The sequence below is a fragment of the Rhea americana genome, unplaced genomic scaffold, assembly GCF_003343005.1.
Source record: "Rhea americana isolate MKP2758 unplaced genomic scaffold, rheAme1 scaffold_294, whole genome shotgun sequence".
In the NCBI taxonomy this organism is placed as follows: Eukaryota; Metazoa; Chordata; class Aves; order Rheiformes; family Rheidae; genus Rhea; species Rhea americana.
This window is the reverse complement of record NW_028186417.1, coordinates 594,311-610,758: the sequence shown is the minus strand read 5'-3', so window position 1 is coordinate 610,758 and position 16,448 is coordinate 594,311. Positions and strand designations below refer to the sequence as shown.

General features: G+C 38.7%; 1 protein-coding gene across 3 annotated transcripts in view; it reads left to right on the top strand.

Moving 5' to 3' along the window:
- ANTXR2 (ANTXR cell adhesion molecule 2) overlaps positions 1 to 16,448 on the top strand; it is a 121,936-nt gene that overhangs the window by 10,161 nt on the left and 95,327 nt on the right. For all 3 annotated transcript variants that reach the window (XM_085309237.1, XM_085309238.1, XM_085309236.1), the window contains exons 4-7: positions 832 to 913; positions 1,983 to 2,090; positions 2,200 to 2,268; positions 3,132 to 3,212. In XM_085309237.1, coding sequence (XP_085165363.1) covers positions 832 to 913; positions 1,983 to 2,090; positions 2,200 to 2,268; positions 3,132 to 3,212 — 340 coding nt within the window. The remainder of the gene's footprint in view (positions 1 to 831; positions 914 to 1,982; positions 2,091 to 2,199; positions 2,269 to 3,131; positions 3,213 to 16,448) is intronic.

Below are 16,448 nucleotides of genomic sequence, written 5' to 3'. Positions count from 1 at the left end.
TATACTGACTGTGCTGGAAGTAGATTTCTTTGTAAAACCTACCAGCACCTCCAGTCTTACCACCATAGTTAACTGAGAATTTCACAGTCAACAACGGATTTATTTTAAGGCCCATGACAACATTATTCTGTTAGAATAAGTGAACTGCATCCTGTATAGATATAATGCCATGTCAAGAGCCATATAAAAAGACAGCAACAGAGCCAAAAATTTTAAAACCTTATCCTGATTTCTGGTCTATTGCCTCAACTATTAGAGGAGTCTTGCAAAATGCTGCATTTAAATTCTTTCTTAAAAAATTTCATTAGGTATCAGTTGCTTTGATTCTGTTCCACCCCCCTTTATATACCTGCATGTTGTCATGGAAAATAATGGAATGGAATATGTGTGTGATATATATATATATATATATATATATATATATATGTTGATACAGATAAGAAAACTGTTCTTTTTTCACATCCAGTTTGATTAGAAGTGATGTCAGCTTAAGCAAGCATATTAAATTTAAAACAACAACAGATTTTCCACCTGGCTGTTTAATTCTGGGCTTTGGCCATATCTTTGCAGTCTACACTCCATCTGAAAGATTTTACTTGAATCTAACTCTTTGACTCACTATGGCATATCATCTGGTTAGATCTAAAATATCTGTTACCCACAGTGTCGCTTCCGTTGTGAATGTAAAATCTGCCTTCACATAATATCTCAACTAAATGCTTTATTTTACAGGTTCTAATTTCAGGACTCATTTATGATAGACAAATTCCTCCATCAATAAGCTAGCTGCTTCCCCCAGCCGTTCTAAGTCTTTTATCTTATTGCTTTCAGAGAGAAAATCAAGAAAGGTCTTAAGGATTTAGAGGAGGTAAAACCAGCAGGTGACACATACATACACGAAGGGTTAAAACAGGTAGGTTTTACCCATCTCATTGCAATGAAAATATCCTCTCTTCTGACCCGTTAGATAACAACAACCTGTAACGGATTGCATATTTCAGCCTGCTACACTCAAATCATTTTTTGTTACATGGTCTCAAKACTGTCCAGCTATTCAGAAAATCCCATGCAGGAGATAAACCATCATCAAAACTTGACATGCGCCATTTGTTTGGTTTTATCCTTTGCACTAGAGAGTGGTTCTTTGTCATAGATCATACAGCATACCACACTACATGGTAAATAGTCACATGTAGCTTTGTAGGGCTGTGAGTATAATTGTGTCTTCTGGAGAATGTTCTTGTAGACAATTAATTGCACAGATGAGCATTTTCAGAGCAACTGATCTTAACTTTGTGATATCTTAATTATGGAGTTTCCAATTCCTTGCATTTTCTTGGGTACAATAAAATTATACTTTGTCATTTCGYTAAAATGTCATTTCTCATCCCTGAAGGTGAGGGATGAGATGAGCTTCTAAGCTTTCACTGTTTTGTGATTGTGATTTGTGAAACTGATTTTTCTTCATTTATGGCTGTAGAAGCAAGTTTGTAATTGCAGTGCATGCACTGAAAAGACAAACAAAAGTTTATTACTGTTTTAAAAAAATGATAGCTTTAAGCTATTCTTTTCATACTTTGGAACCATTTGACTAGCATTGAAAATCTGGGGTTGCTAAAAGAAACATTATGGTGCACTTAAAGAGGTGTGAGCTTCAGAGCCCACAGAGCATCCATCCTGAAAGAATGAAGCTTTTCCAAAGTTTCACCAGCACTTTGGAGATGGGCTCACTGCTGAACTCAAGTCAGTCATCATCCTTGTCCAATCCAGATTACTGCCTACAGCCTCGCCTGAACTCTTGCTACCACTGATGAATGGTTTCCTTGTTAGTAACTAGTAAAGAGGAATCGAAAGATTGTCTAAAGAGAAGGGTTTCAACATGAGGTAGTGTGTTGTTTCAAACACTACATTAGCTTAGGTGACRTGTCTTGATTACACGTTCAGATATACTTTTAAGCTGGATAAATATTTTTCATTTTCAGGCTAATGAGCAAATTGCGAAGCAAGGCACCTCGAGGTTTTCCAGTATCATCATTGCATTGACAGATGGCAAGCTCGATGGTCAGATTCCCTTGTATGCAGAGAAAGAGGTGAGCACTTGTTGAAAGTGCTTATTATATTCCAAAGAGCATGTTGCCTGTTGAACAACAGCAACAACAACAAAAAAAATGTTTACTCCTCTTTTCTGTTCTGGAGCAGGCAAAGAAATCCAGAGAGTTGGGGGCTCGAGTTTACTGTGTTGGGGTCCTTGATTTTGTACAAGATCAGGTAAGAAAGTTACTGTTTTAAACTACTAGTCAATATCTTGTTTCAGGGTTTTAAAAGGGTTTTATTAAGTATAGAGGAAATAGTTTGGGGTTACCTTAGGCAGTATAAGGTCTTCTGTGGCTCAGAAAACAAACCCAGATGTGTAGATAAACATAAGTAGAATGTGTGGATGTTACTTTTCTTGCAGGAAAGACCTGTTGGAAATAGCCATGCTACCTTGTAGCTGCCTGCAGAAAAAGGTGTAGCAACAAACCTTTCTACTAAGATGGTGACCACATTAGATTACAGGTTGCATTAACAGAGTAGCTATAGACCAGCTTCAAGCAGAATGGATAACAGACTTGGAATAGGAAAAAGAAAAAAGGATCAATGCCATTAATCAGTTCAAAGCTCTTCTGGAGTCCCCGTGCTCTGGCAAAGCTTTTGAATCACCAATATACTCACTTTTGTACCATGAACATGCCTTAAATGGAGAAGTATATAAAAGATGCGTTAGTATAAAAGATACATAGAAAGACCTTTTAACCAAATGCAGAGCAAACAAGAAAGATAACATCAAGAAGAAGCAAAATTACTGCTGAGATACAGACCCTAAAAGGTTTCCTTAGTGTAGTTGTGTTTGGCACAGTGGATAGCCACTGAAATATTCTGTTAGCAGCAGTAGGCTGTATTAAGAAAAATCATTTAGAAAAATCATAATCAGCCTCTTCAGCTGAGAGTTAAGGGACTCAACATTTTCCTCTAGCCAAGTTCATGGAAGTTGTAGTTTTTAGACATCCTTTCACATTTTAAGGCTGATAAACAGTGTACCAGGTTCAGTTTGCCATACAATTCATATGTGTGCATGAATTTTCTCTCCAAAGCTTGAAAAAATTGCTGATACAAAAGAACAAGTCTTCCCTGTCACTGGAGGATTCCAAGCACTTAAAGGAATAATTAATTCTGTGAGTATCAGATAATAAGCTGAACACTGTCAAGATTACAGCATACCCTTCACTCCCACTTTTCCAGGCAGAATTGGTTCCTAAATCAGTGATTCCAATATACTATGTTCTTTTCCTTATTTTAGAGATGATATTCTGTAAATTAACATTGCCTGCCACTCCTGCAATTATTCACACCCAGACTTTGTGAGGTTTGATAAGTCCAAACTCAATTAAGTGCACTGAGTTTGAGGAGGATGTGCTGAGGAATGGCTGCTACAGGCTTAGTCTGAAGACAGACTGTTACTCYGGGAGAGTTGAGAACAACTAGTTAAAAGCATTAGGAATGTGTGAAATGCCTATGTTTCACAAATCTTTGTATATAAGGAAGTATTCTAAATGCCAGCATTAGCCTTGGTTTTAACCACTTGTTTTCCCAGTAAGTAGTCAGACTTTCAGTGCCTTTTTTGAACATTTCACGAGTAAGTCGCATCAGTGAGAAGGGGTGGTTTAACTGATGACTGATTTGCTCAAAAAGGATCAAAGCAGGAAGAACATTTGGTTGTGATCAGTGGCTGGACAGTATTTTAGCTGTGAGTCAAGAAGACACTTTTGTGAGGACCTAGTTTATTTGCCTCATCTCCAGCTTAAGGCTGTGTGCTTTACAAAAGGGTATGAGTGCTGCTACTGTGTCATTCATCATTTCAACTCATAAATGTTAAAGCTGCTTTCAGCAGCATGGGGGGAAAAAATTGCAAATTTATTGTCAAAGGTGAAGTCAACAGCAAAAAGGAAATCCTTTTTCTGAGAAATCTTGTTATAATTCATTTCTCTTCTCTTACTCCCCTCCCTCTTTTTTTTAAGAAGAAAAATAAAGGATACTACTCACAGGATATTACACAGCCAAGAATTTATCACTTCCCTTAAATACTGTGTTTTTTTGGTGGAAGTTAATGACATAATCAAAAAAACTTTTTCCCTTCTCTCAGAATAAATGCAGTTTCAGAAGCTTCTTTGCACAGTCTAAGAAGATATAGCCAACCTTTTCATTCACTGACATTTATTTTCCTGAAAAGAGTACACCCCACGCAGTACTCCTTTTATAATCTCATTCTGTGCCATTTTCAAGACTTAAGAATCAGTTTCTCTGGTAGTGCTAACTCACACAACATTGAAGCCATTAGAGACAATCTTATTTATACTAGCTGAATGTTTGGTCCCAATTGATTAGATCATTAAGTTTCAAGGGATACTACATTTTAAAGTGTGTGTATTAAGATAATACTTGGTAAATTAAGAAAGCAACTGCATTTGGAATTCCCCCTCCATCAAGGGCCACTAACATGCAGATTGGATCCTTTCCAGCAATCAGATTTCTCCATTTTTGCTCCCTTAAGGAGCAGCAGGTGTAGGATGTCCTGAGGTTCTCTAAGATCTCAGCTTAAGGGTTCTGTAATTTGATATGTAGAAGGTATACAGAATATCATGTCAGTTGTCCCATTATCCCCTATTCTCAACCAGGGTATTCTGGGGTGGGCTCTGGCTACAAAAGTGCTGGTCTGCCTCCTTTGCAACTTCCAAGAGCTTTCAAATGCCTTTGCTCTTTTGGTGGACCGGGAGCAGTGTGGGGGGAAAGAACTTGCCTGGTAAGATTTGCCAGGTAGGGTTTACACAAGCCTCAAACCAGGTCCTTTGGCTGCTTGAGGAAAACCCTATCCAACTAAAACTCAAGATCTATGCGTATCATGGCTGTGGAGCAAGAAAAAAAAATGCACATAATGGCAACAACCTTGCTTTTAAAAGAAATTTAGCTCTAGCAGGGAGAAACATGACTACTTTACAGACAGGCTGTATAGAAAAAGCAAACTTCAGGGGAAGTGTTCCGGAGTTTAACACATCGACTGCTCCCTTACACTGTGACTGAACTCCTGAATTGTTTAGGGTTTTATTTAGCAGAGCGCAGTTTGAACAGGTATTTCAACACTCAGCTTATTGTATATTTCTGTCTGTAAAAAGGCTATATATTATGACTATTCAAGCCTGTGCAAGATACTTTCCACTAATAAAAGAGCATGAGAAAGCACTTCTGATAGGAAAGTCATCAACTGACTTCATTCTTAACTGCATCAATTTCTTTTGTTGTGATAAGCAATCAAATAAAAACCAAGTTACAGCTAGTTATTTGATAGCTTGTGGGGCTTTCAGAGGGTTGAACACTTTTTCCATCTTCCAGAAAAGCACTGAATCTAACTTGAGTTTCATTTAGCTGTTAAGGCATTTGAAATCCTCCTTTTCTCTTCCACAGAASAGATGTTAACTGTATCTGTTGGAAGCTGTGGGGGAATGATGCACTGCCAGAATCCTTGTTTTACCACTGAGCATAGATTGAGGTATACATGGATAGCTTTTTTTTAAAAAAAATGCACATATGGTGGCTGTATTAATGTAGTCGGTTGATGCATTGTAATTACAACTCAATTTTCATTGAGAGGTTTCTGACCGATTGTGATGATTCATTCTCACTGCATTATGAAGTTAGGTAAGCAAGATCTAATCAGACATGAAATAGTCGTCATTTTTCCTTTTTATTTGCACTTATAAATCATTTCTGTTTTGTTAGTTAGCAAGAGAAAACAGGCCTGAAGAGAGACTGTGTTACAAAAGGGAAGGCTAATTTCAAAATAGTTGGAAATGAAATACCCATGTCACAAATATGTAGAAGTATTACTCAAGTGTGGTGTCAAAGGTGTAGTTGTGAAATGCTCCATTGACATTGTTAAGCATTTTTAATTAAAAATATACTGTTTAAGTAAAAAAAAAAAACTGCACTGACCCAGCAATTAAGACACTCAAGCAAAACTACAAAAAAAAAAAAAAGAAAAAAATTGAGTAGGAATTGTAGGAGGAGCTGCTTGTAGCCTCTACCACATTTGTCTCTATGGGACTCCTAGCTGTGAAATTTTTGGGCTGTCATGTTACTCTTGTAGAGAATTTCAAAAGAAATTGAGCAGTTAATCTTTTGTTGATGAAAGAACATGAAAAGCTGTATCATAGAGAATCTCTTAGTACCTGCACCTGCAGTTGTTCAACATATAAACAGTTATTAAAATTCTTCTGGCAACACACAAAATATGTTTATTGATGGCATGGATTAATATTCAAGAGAACATCTCCAAGAATTGGAGATGAACATTTAGAGAAAACCTAGCTCAGATCTTGAAAGCTTGTATTGCATCTTAACCTTCTTACTTTGGATAAAAATCCTAGTGAAGTTACTAAGGACTTTACCTCCATGACACACTGTTCCTTTTGAATAATATCAACTAATGATTAAAAAAAAAGAACTGTGCACAGACTTCTGTGCACAGGGAACTGTTTTGCTAAGTTTTCAGCTCTTCTGGCATTGCTAATATCTAACTACACTAAATAGTGACTGAACAGCATTGTCAGAGTAAATAAATCTAAGTAGAAAGTCTAGAGCTTACAAGAAAAGTGCTGAAGGCAAGATATTATGCTATCAGGAACAGTTTACTGATTTAGTTTGGCTGATAATTACATGGARTATGGCCTCACGAGCAAGCTATGGCAGTGTGAACTGAAAGGGTTTGGGAGTGCACAATTTGCATCACCATGTGACAGGTTAGTACTATACAAGAAAAGGCAATCCATTCTTTTTCCCCCTCCTCTCCTATGTATGTCTTACAGTAAATGAAAATATTTCTTGATTTGATAAGAACCATTTAGCAATTTATCATTTACATTAGAACTGAGCGTGTCTCATAACGAAGTAGCACCTTCCTAACTAGCTTTGTACGTGCTGGTGAGGCTGCTCTCGTCTTGACTGCGTTCAGATGCAAGGGTGCTGAGGATCTTTCCGAGATGACTGGCAGGGTCAGGGCCGAAACTGTTTCAAGAAAGCAAGCTAACACAAGAGTATTTCACTTGCATTTAACTACACGTGGTACTAAACCATATTCAGGTTGTTCATATCATATTCAGGTGTTCATTGGGACAGACACTGGAGTATTTGTTAAATAGCTTAGGCTGAGACTTTCAGCATTTCCCTATAGGATCAGTTTCCCCAGGACAACTACAGACTGTGGGGCTGAGAATCTGGAGGAAGTTTGGAAACATCTCAGGTATCAGGCGAAGTCTTTTCCGTAATGCAAAAGCAGTATTAGACCCCCTCTCAAGGAGGGGACATTTGTATTCACAGAAGTTGGCAGTGTTGCAGCTCTCACCACTGTTGTTCCTAACTGCTTGATCAAATCTGAAATGACCACTGTAGAAAAAAAGTGATTAATTTAAGGAGCTTGGAGCCAAGATACTGCTGCCATCTGAATCCCTGTTACATAAAACTGGCAGAGCCTTTAAATAAGACAATATACCTCTGCTCCATGGTTGAGGGCTCTGTGTTTTCCAGCGCYCTCTCTGCTGTCCTCAACCTCTCTAGTTACTTGAGGTCTCCGAGTACAGCAACAGTACTTCGTTGGATCACCCTTCCCTGTTTCCGTTGTGCATGTATACCTGCTGTCATTCTCTTTAGAAGATCATTGTCCTATTTGAATGGTACCAGTGGGGAGGGGGGAAGGAGAAATCCAATCTGCAATATTTAGGGTCAATTTGATTTGCATGAGACTATTTCATAAAGCTGAAGTTTCACTAATGTTTCCATAACACTCCAAACTGTAAATTAGTATAACCTTTTACTTCTAGTTTTTCCTGCAGTTTTTGCATGTTTTGCCTGGTTGTGTGGCAGATTTCTGTGCATGTGTTTTGCACAGATCAGCAAGTCTAAATTGCTTGTATGTGCCACCTGCTGAAAAGCAAAAAAAGTAGGAGATCTCTGCTTCCCTTTTCACTTAAGCAAACACAAGTCCTACTGCTTTGTGAGTGAAAGTTGCCTCATTGTCTGAGAGAATTGGACAAGGCTTGTGCCTTCAGAAGTTACATTAATGGAGCTCACTTCAGTAACTTTAGAGTATGACAGCTGTAAGTAGACTTAAACTCATTTTTATACTGAAGTGAATTGGCAGCATGTAATACAGGAAGTTAAAATATATTTTGTACTTACAAAACCTCCTCCACCTTCTGATTTACTAGATAAGATCACAGGAACATGATACTTACAGAACTGAAAATAGTTTTAAAGAGTTCTACCTTGAAGTATTTTACTTTATATTGTTACAAAATTTCTAGAAATAATACCCAAGAGAAGTTAGAAATATAAATGTTAATCTCTGGTTTTGCATTTTCTTTGTGTGCACCATTTAGAACGGGGCATTTTATGTGGGAAAATGCAACCTTAAAAATAGGAAGCAATTATCATGCYATTTAAGCTCAGCAGCTGCATCACCTAGGACAAGTTAATTGTACTTTTGAAGCCAAAATCATCTCCTAGTTGACCAAGTCCATCTACCAAAACCCAACCCTTAGCATAAATTTGTAACTTCAAAGGATTGCAAATTCATAGTTAAGATTGACACTAAAATAACAGATATCTTGACTTCCCTGTTTAACCATAAACAGGTCGATAACTGTCTGTAGACAGCCCTCCTGCAGCTGTACCTTGACTACTGTGTTCAGTTCTGCAGATCTCATGACTGGAAGGGTATTAACAAAAATTGGGAGAAAGTTAGCAAGTTGTTTAATTATGATGGAGAAGGAGTCATGACAAGAGGGAATGATTTGTATTATTCAGTCCTTCCAACAATATCAGTAATTCCGTTATCACACTGAGTGTTTTCTGTGGAGGTGCCTGCACTGAAATTAGTAGACTCACTTGCTGCATAGTACCTTACTCTATACAAATAAATTCCTCAATATCTACTCATGTACCTCTTGTTAAAAAGAGCAACCTGAGGGGGAAAGATACTGCACTGTTTGTAGGGCATCAGCTCCAAGGCTGAAGTGGAATTACTTAGGACCATAAAATGGGTATATCTGTGAATGGTAAAATTAAAGGCATAATGCACCTGTGGCCCTTTTTTAAACACTGGGTTTGTAACAGACAGCGACACAGACAGACTCTTTTTGCTAAAGTAGCATAAGCAGGTACTGCTATAAAAAAATCTTACTGCCTAATTATGAAAATTCTTTCCAGTGAAATTTGTTGGTAACAGGGAGAAAGTCTGCTCTGATTATGAAGAACAGTCAGTAAAATCTCTCTAGAATTCGGAGACACTCGAATAACAACAGGGTTTATCTATTGAATAGCTCGAGTTCCCCCCTCCAATTACATGATTCCTGTATCAATTACTATGCATTTAACAACACGTTCCTGCCATTAAATTATACAGATTGATGAAAGCCAATCTGTAGGGCCCAAAGTGAACAATTATCTAAAGTGTACATTGCACTGGCACACACAACAGCTTGGAATGTCTTACTAGTCACTGTCAGCAAGGAGCAGGCCTATTCCCAAATGCCTTATGGTCTAATATGTCAAGGCCAACAGAAGATGGGGAGGGATGCAGAGGCAGAGATACACATGACTTGTTGGTTAGTGAGTTTTCTTGGGGGGTGAGGAGGGAGCAGGGGGAAGAAAAAATAAGAACCAAAGTCTAGTGAGCAGTAAGCAGTTATGCTGAGCATGGTCAAGACCTGTTTCACGTTAAGAACAATTTCGTCCTTTCAGTTTGTAAAATTTGTTGTATTCCATTACAAGAATGTGCTCCAGCCTTTCTTCATAAATCTCTGAATCCTTCTGCACTAGATATGCTGTCAGCAGGATTTCCTTGATCTGAGCTGGCTTTTGGGCTGGGGTGATCATGATTTAATAAACTGAGTTAATACTGTTAATGTGTACTGAGCCACTTGGGTCTCAGCTGCACATCTCACTGGTCAGGTTGCAAGCAATTTGTTTATCCTGCAGACACTAGATTGTTTTTAAATAGTTGGTACTTCTGCCCTCAGCCAAATCAGCACCCTAGAGGTAAAATTCCCCCCGTTCCACCTCGCTTAGAGCGCACTGAAACTGCCCCCCCTATTTTTCCCCCTCTCCTAAGTGATATCCCCAGCCGGAGGTGAGGGGAAAAGGGTCAGTAAACTGACTGCATGCTGTTAACGTTTTTCAAGAGCAAAATCAGCTTAAACAGTTGATTATCAATTACACATCAACTTAATTGAATCATTTCCTGTAGGAAGAAAATATGCTCAGTTTGTGTACTGGGAATCCAGGAAGCAAACTATTAAATATTTAAGGAGGTGGGGGAAGGAGAAATGCAACAAGTTACCATTAAAAGAATTATTCTGATTAAATCAGTCATCATCTTTAATCCACTTCAGTGGTCTAATATTCAAGCTGCACTTGGTGCAAGGTTCAGAACTAACTTTGTGCTATGTTTTCCRTGTGATTGAGACAGAGTAGATAGCTTTGGGAATTACTGCATGTAGTTGTTAAAGAGACTCAATGGCCTGGAATAGAATGCTTTCTGCTCTACCCTTCACTGTTATACAGTCCTTAATTTGACATTCTCTGACATATTACAAACCATATAATGTTCTCCCGAAGAACYAAGAGCTTGATAAGCCAGCAACATAACTGACATGGTTCCCATTCTTCTGTGCACGCATGTGCCTTATAATTTGAATTTGACTTGTCAGCTATCCCTGCATGGCTATCAGTTCTGTTACATAAGTGATACTGTAAAATCCCTTAAAATGAGGCATTCACAAGTCCAACTGAAATCTATTTAGTTATTTAGTGTTTCCTTAGTGATAAGTTCTGCCTAGCTAGCTTTTCCTTACTAATGAGAAAAAATAGCCCAAACAACTTCTTTCTTGTTATGGAAAGTAAGAGTTACTCTTGATCCTTATTTACGTTACTTGGTAAGTAATGGATTTAGGGTTGTTTTTACTAATTTCAGGGTAAAGGTTCCAGTGCTGTTAAAATACACATCTCTCATGACCCACAGTTTTGTTGTCTACATTTGGTTTACTCAGTGACTGCAGAGGAGGCATTGCTTAGACATTATATAATTAGAATATTCTCACTAACCTGACACTGCTCTAGGCTTCTCTGCARTGGTTATTTTATGCAAGACCATATGTCTCACGAATTTTCTCCCCCATCCTCATCTGGGGAGGGGGCAGGATAGCAGCCTCTCCCCACCCCCTGGCTCTTTGTCTTAAGGCAAGGCCGAGAAGCATCGGGAAGTAGGGTTCAAACTGACATCGAGTTGAAGTTGAGAGCACAGATGTTTGGCAGCAATTAAAAGGAGATCCCATTATGTATAYGACTGCTGCAGTTGCTTTGACATAGCCTTGTTGGAAAGCATTGTCATATTGTGTCCTATGAAAGCGTTTGCTTAATTCCAAGCCATTTTGAATTGAAYGTCTTCTTTCTAGTGTGAGGTGGTCCTGTTGGCTCATTGCTTGCCTGATGTCCTCCACCTGATGGAGGACTGTCCCATAGACAGTTCACTATGAATATTATTTTTCTAATTGATCCTAATTATATATTATTATTTTTAAATCAGATTGCAAGGATGTGGACCTTGTAAAASAGTCTCTAAAAGAATATAAGATGCTACTTTGGGAGCAAGCAATTGAATTTAAGAATTTTAGTAGTAGCTGTTTTAAGGAGAAGGCAGCCTGTCTAGAGGCTAAGATACCCTGTAGAATTAAAAGCAGGTGCTTCTGACTTAGAGATTTTGAGCATAGTCAAGGCTACTGGAATATCATCAGTTAGGTCAAGGGGTCCACTTATATTCATTTACTCTTGTAACCTGTTCCAAATGTTTGTCTTCAAAGTCTAACTTGACCATGGTATAAGAATGCACAACTCCCAATCAGTTTAAGAAAGCAGAAACCTGTAAGGGAGAACTGTACAATGAAACCTCCATACAATGGAGCYTGAGTTTTTCCACTACCATCCTGCCTTCACTTATGCTCATTTTGCATACTGTAAAATTCACTCAACACAGTTTTAAAGTACTGGTATAAACTCAGTCAGCATTTCAGCCTCCAGAAGAAGAGATACAGCAAAATAGACCATTGCTCCACTTTAATATCTCCTGCTAAAGTTTCACTTTCTTTTTACTGCCTCAGGAGTAGCAGAAGGAAAGCTTAAGTTCAGCAAATAAAAAAGAAATTACCAGTAAGACTTTCAGTGACTCACAGAGAAGAAAAAGAAAACCCTCATAAAATATACCAAACACACAGAAACATGGGGTAAGCCCAGTCCTAGTTCAGCCAATCTCAGCAAATAAAGCAAAAGTCCTTTCAGGAAGTGAACTAAGCACCTCTGTGAACTCAGTTTTAATTCGTTTGGCTTAACTAACTCTAACCAGACAGGCCATTAGCCCAGCCTCCTGGAAATGACTAACCCATATGATAGTACAACACTGTTTTCCTTAGAATTCTGCTGAGGATTTTTACAGTGCCAAGCTGGGATGGAGCTCAAGAAGATATTAACTTACCAGCAAGGAGACCAACTCAAGAGCATTGCTGCACAGTTTTAGCCAGTTGTATCCAGCCCTGGATAGCATTTCTGCAGTCTTTTTATACTCATTGCTACAAGAGGCATCTGCACATTTACTGCTTTTGCATTCACAAGACTTTGCCCCCTGCCTACCACTTATATAGCTGCTCACCAGGCAGCAGCTGCATAGGTGTGTGGCGCTCCCTGATAAGCACTCAATGGGAGGCAAAGGGTGTAGGCAGCCCCTAACGAGGAAACAATGAGCAGAACCTGTGTATTAGAGCTGACAGGCAAACGAGGCATTATCTCCATGTGCTGCTCCAACTGAGGCTAGTAATGCTGAGGCTGATTTCTAGGGCTGTATCGCCATTCTGGTGCCTTTCAGATACTGTTTGCAAGTCAGATGTGGCGTGTGTCATCTTCCTTTCCTATCTTGTCCTCCTCTTTTCTGTATGTTTTATCTAAATATCCATGTCCTGCAGTAGTAATTGCAGGGGTTGTAGGTGGGCTGACTTACATCTGTCTACCAGTATATCTTGATTAAGAAAGGATTTGAGGGAAATACAGCTCTTCTTGATATAAGTGTGTTATGGTTAACTGAGAAAGGTGCTTGGTACGGTCTGTTGGGAAAAACACTTCTCTGCTCGTCAAACCGTGAACATGGCCTCTCCAGTTTCAATTTTGTTTGCAGTTTGCCATGGTTCCTAGATCGTCTTTCCTCATAGTTATAGTTTGCTCACTAGGTGTTGTGTTTATAGCATCCCTAGAAAAAATGATAGACCCCACATTTGGGGGGTAGAGAGGAACGAAAGGGGGTTTGAGATCTTAGAAAAGCCACTGTTTTGAGTCTGCTGGTAAATGAGCATTTTTATGCTGTTTTGCCACGTTTCTGAACCATGCAGGACACATTTTGCAGTGAATGTACACATGACCGGCTGGCAGAATATGAACAGGCAGTGCTCAAGGCTTGCAAGCTCAGAGTGCAGTGAGCAGGAGTTAATCCTGCTGTAAATACATTTTTACACAGTGACTGTGAAAGTGATTATATTGCACTATCAGAGTACTTTCATATAGCTTGCCATACGTGAGTATAGCAGATAAGGTTATTTTTAATGGTTGAACATTTTTGTGTCTTTAAGAATTGGTTCTGGAAATAGCAAATTAGATGCATTTGTTTTAATATAATAAGTACAGTTTTGTTAATGGAACTGTATTGCCTTCCTCTGTAAAAAGTCAAGCTAGCCTGATCTKCGAATGGCGTCCAAAAAGCAGTGATGAAAACAGGAGTGCATGTTTGAATTAGAACTGGGGAGTAAAGGCCACTAGTGATTCTGGAAATCCGTTGTTGTTCAAAATTATCAGTGTGCTGCATTTCACCAAAAAGTGTCCAAGAGCTCTCTCTCTCTCCAATAGTTCACAGTTAGATCTCTCTCTTAATTAGGAAGCAAATACCTCATATGTTTGTGTCATTTGATGGTTGCAGAACAGTAGCTAGACTTGGAARTTGATATGGTGGTTCAATAAAGAATCCAGCTGTGCTGATGGCCTGCCCAAATCCTAAACTCAGTATACAGTTCTGGGGAGGAACAGATGCCATGAGAGTTATGATTTATGGTGCTGTTTGCTGCCAAAAACCTTTTGAACTGCATACTGGGTCTAAGCAAAATCAAATGATGCTGTGAAATGCATTGACACTCAACATATTTTGTTAATTGTCAATGTGCAGTTGGGTTGTTCGTGGCTTGTTACTAGTGCATTGTTCTCACAGTATCTTGGAACGTGAAGTTCATTGAAGTGCTGGAAGGGAAAGTTGTTGTTTTAGCCTGCATGTAGTACTGTACCGCATGGTGCAGCTCTGTTCCACAGTATGTTCTGGGTATATGATAGTCAAAATACTTACAGAGCTGCAGGAGCTGTACCATTTTACTATTTAAATCCTGAGGCAGTAGCAAGAGTGAAAAGCAAGTCAAAGCAGAGCTGAGCTCCAGATGTGACAAGTTAAAGAGACATTGGAAAATGCACAGGGCAAGTTTTTAAAGGAAGAAGTGTTTGTATAAGGGCAGGGGCAAGACCTGCAGCAAGGCTAAATTAATAAAAGAGGTGGATTTGCAAAGACTATAAGCACTGACGAGCCTTATTTCATCTTGTAGTTTGGCAGACTTTTTTGTAATTTATTGCAAGGACATCTGCTTTTTCTATGCTAATGTARTTATTTGTGTAGGTGTATTGTTTTTGCAGCTTAAATAATTCCAGCACAACATGATTCTGTTTTTCAATTCAGACATCTACAGGTCAGAAAATGACAACATTTCAGTAAAACACCTCTAATAATTGAATTAAATATTTCATTAATGACATAAATTCTGAACTGCTTTGCTTATTTATGAAGTGAATTTTGAAGTTTATGTGAGCCTGCAGGAACCCTCTAGCAGGAAGCACGTAGAAATCCATGCCACAGATACAGATTGTAAGTATTGATTAACAACCAGGTTGCTCAGAAAGAAATTAATTAGATGAAAAGTGGTCCCAAACTCTAGGGTTGACATAGTGGCTGTACTTTTTATAAAAATTTTAAGAAAAATTTACTTGTGCATTTAGTTTTACCTGAAGAAGATTAAACTGCTCTTGAGCACAAAACAATCTGTGGCCAATAAACCCCTGAAATAGCTTACCAGATGAAGGTAAGCGACAATCACAAAACATGGAACCTGAAGTGAAAACCTGAATGCCAGTTGGCTGTTTGAGAAGCTAAACTGTTCCGGTTCTGATTGCTGTGTGCTACAGTGTCATTAATGAACCAGTAAACAGAATTTGGTAGTGATAGYGGAGTATGTAGAAACTCCCTGAAAAGACAAAGCCTCTGAAAGCCATGCGTACACCAGATACAACAAAACTATTGCGGATGGAAGCTGAAGCTAACTTTCTGTGTGGGACATCAAAGCCTTGATCCAGCAAGGCATTTCTTTCACTCTCTTGTCTTTAAGCCAAGATGTCATTCCACTATATTCAACAAAACATTCAGATGCTTAAAATTCCATGTGCAGCTAAGGAATGTGATAGCTGGCTGAAAGACAGAATTGGGCAGCCCAACAGCTGATTTACACATGACCCTTTCAGAAAAGGAGAGCTTGTTTAGCCAAATTCAGTCCCAGTGTACATTAGTGAGTTTACATCAAGGATGAATTTGCTTTTGAGTGCCCATGGGATATCTCAGATGCGTCTATTCTGATAACCTCTGCTGTCTGAAGTATTCTGAAATAATTAACTTGCATTACTGATAAATGCTATGGAAATTCTCTGTACAGTATCCATTTACTTAATGGCCATAAGATGTGATTTCACTAAAAGCCTCAAAGGCTCTTTTGCCTTTAATTGTCCCTTGGAAGCTTTACTGTGCTGTGTCTGCAGTGCGGAGCATAAGATGTATTTATGCTGCTTGTTGTTGAGGTAGCTTTGATAATAAGTGCTTATAGAAAATACAGCATAACACATCTCGTTTTTTTGGATCTTACCAAGATGTTTGTCTGCTGCTGCAATGTGGCAGTGATGTAACACAAACTCTGTATTTGAGGAACTACAGAATGAGTTTTTCTCAGTAGTCTGTTGTTTTTGTTGCTGTTGCTATTGCTGAGCAAGAAGACATTTGGGACCTGAACTTAATGTCTCATTTTCGTTAAGTGTGACAAGAGATTGATCCTCCTGAAGAGCAGAAGTATTGCTTTCTGTTTTTTTTTTTCAGCAACAACACATGCTTCCAAACTAGAGTTAAAATGGTTAGCCCCTACCTGAGATTTTGATGGTGTCCATGAGCTTCTCCACTCTGTGGAGATCAG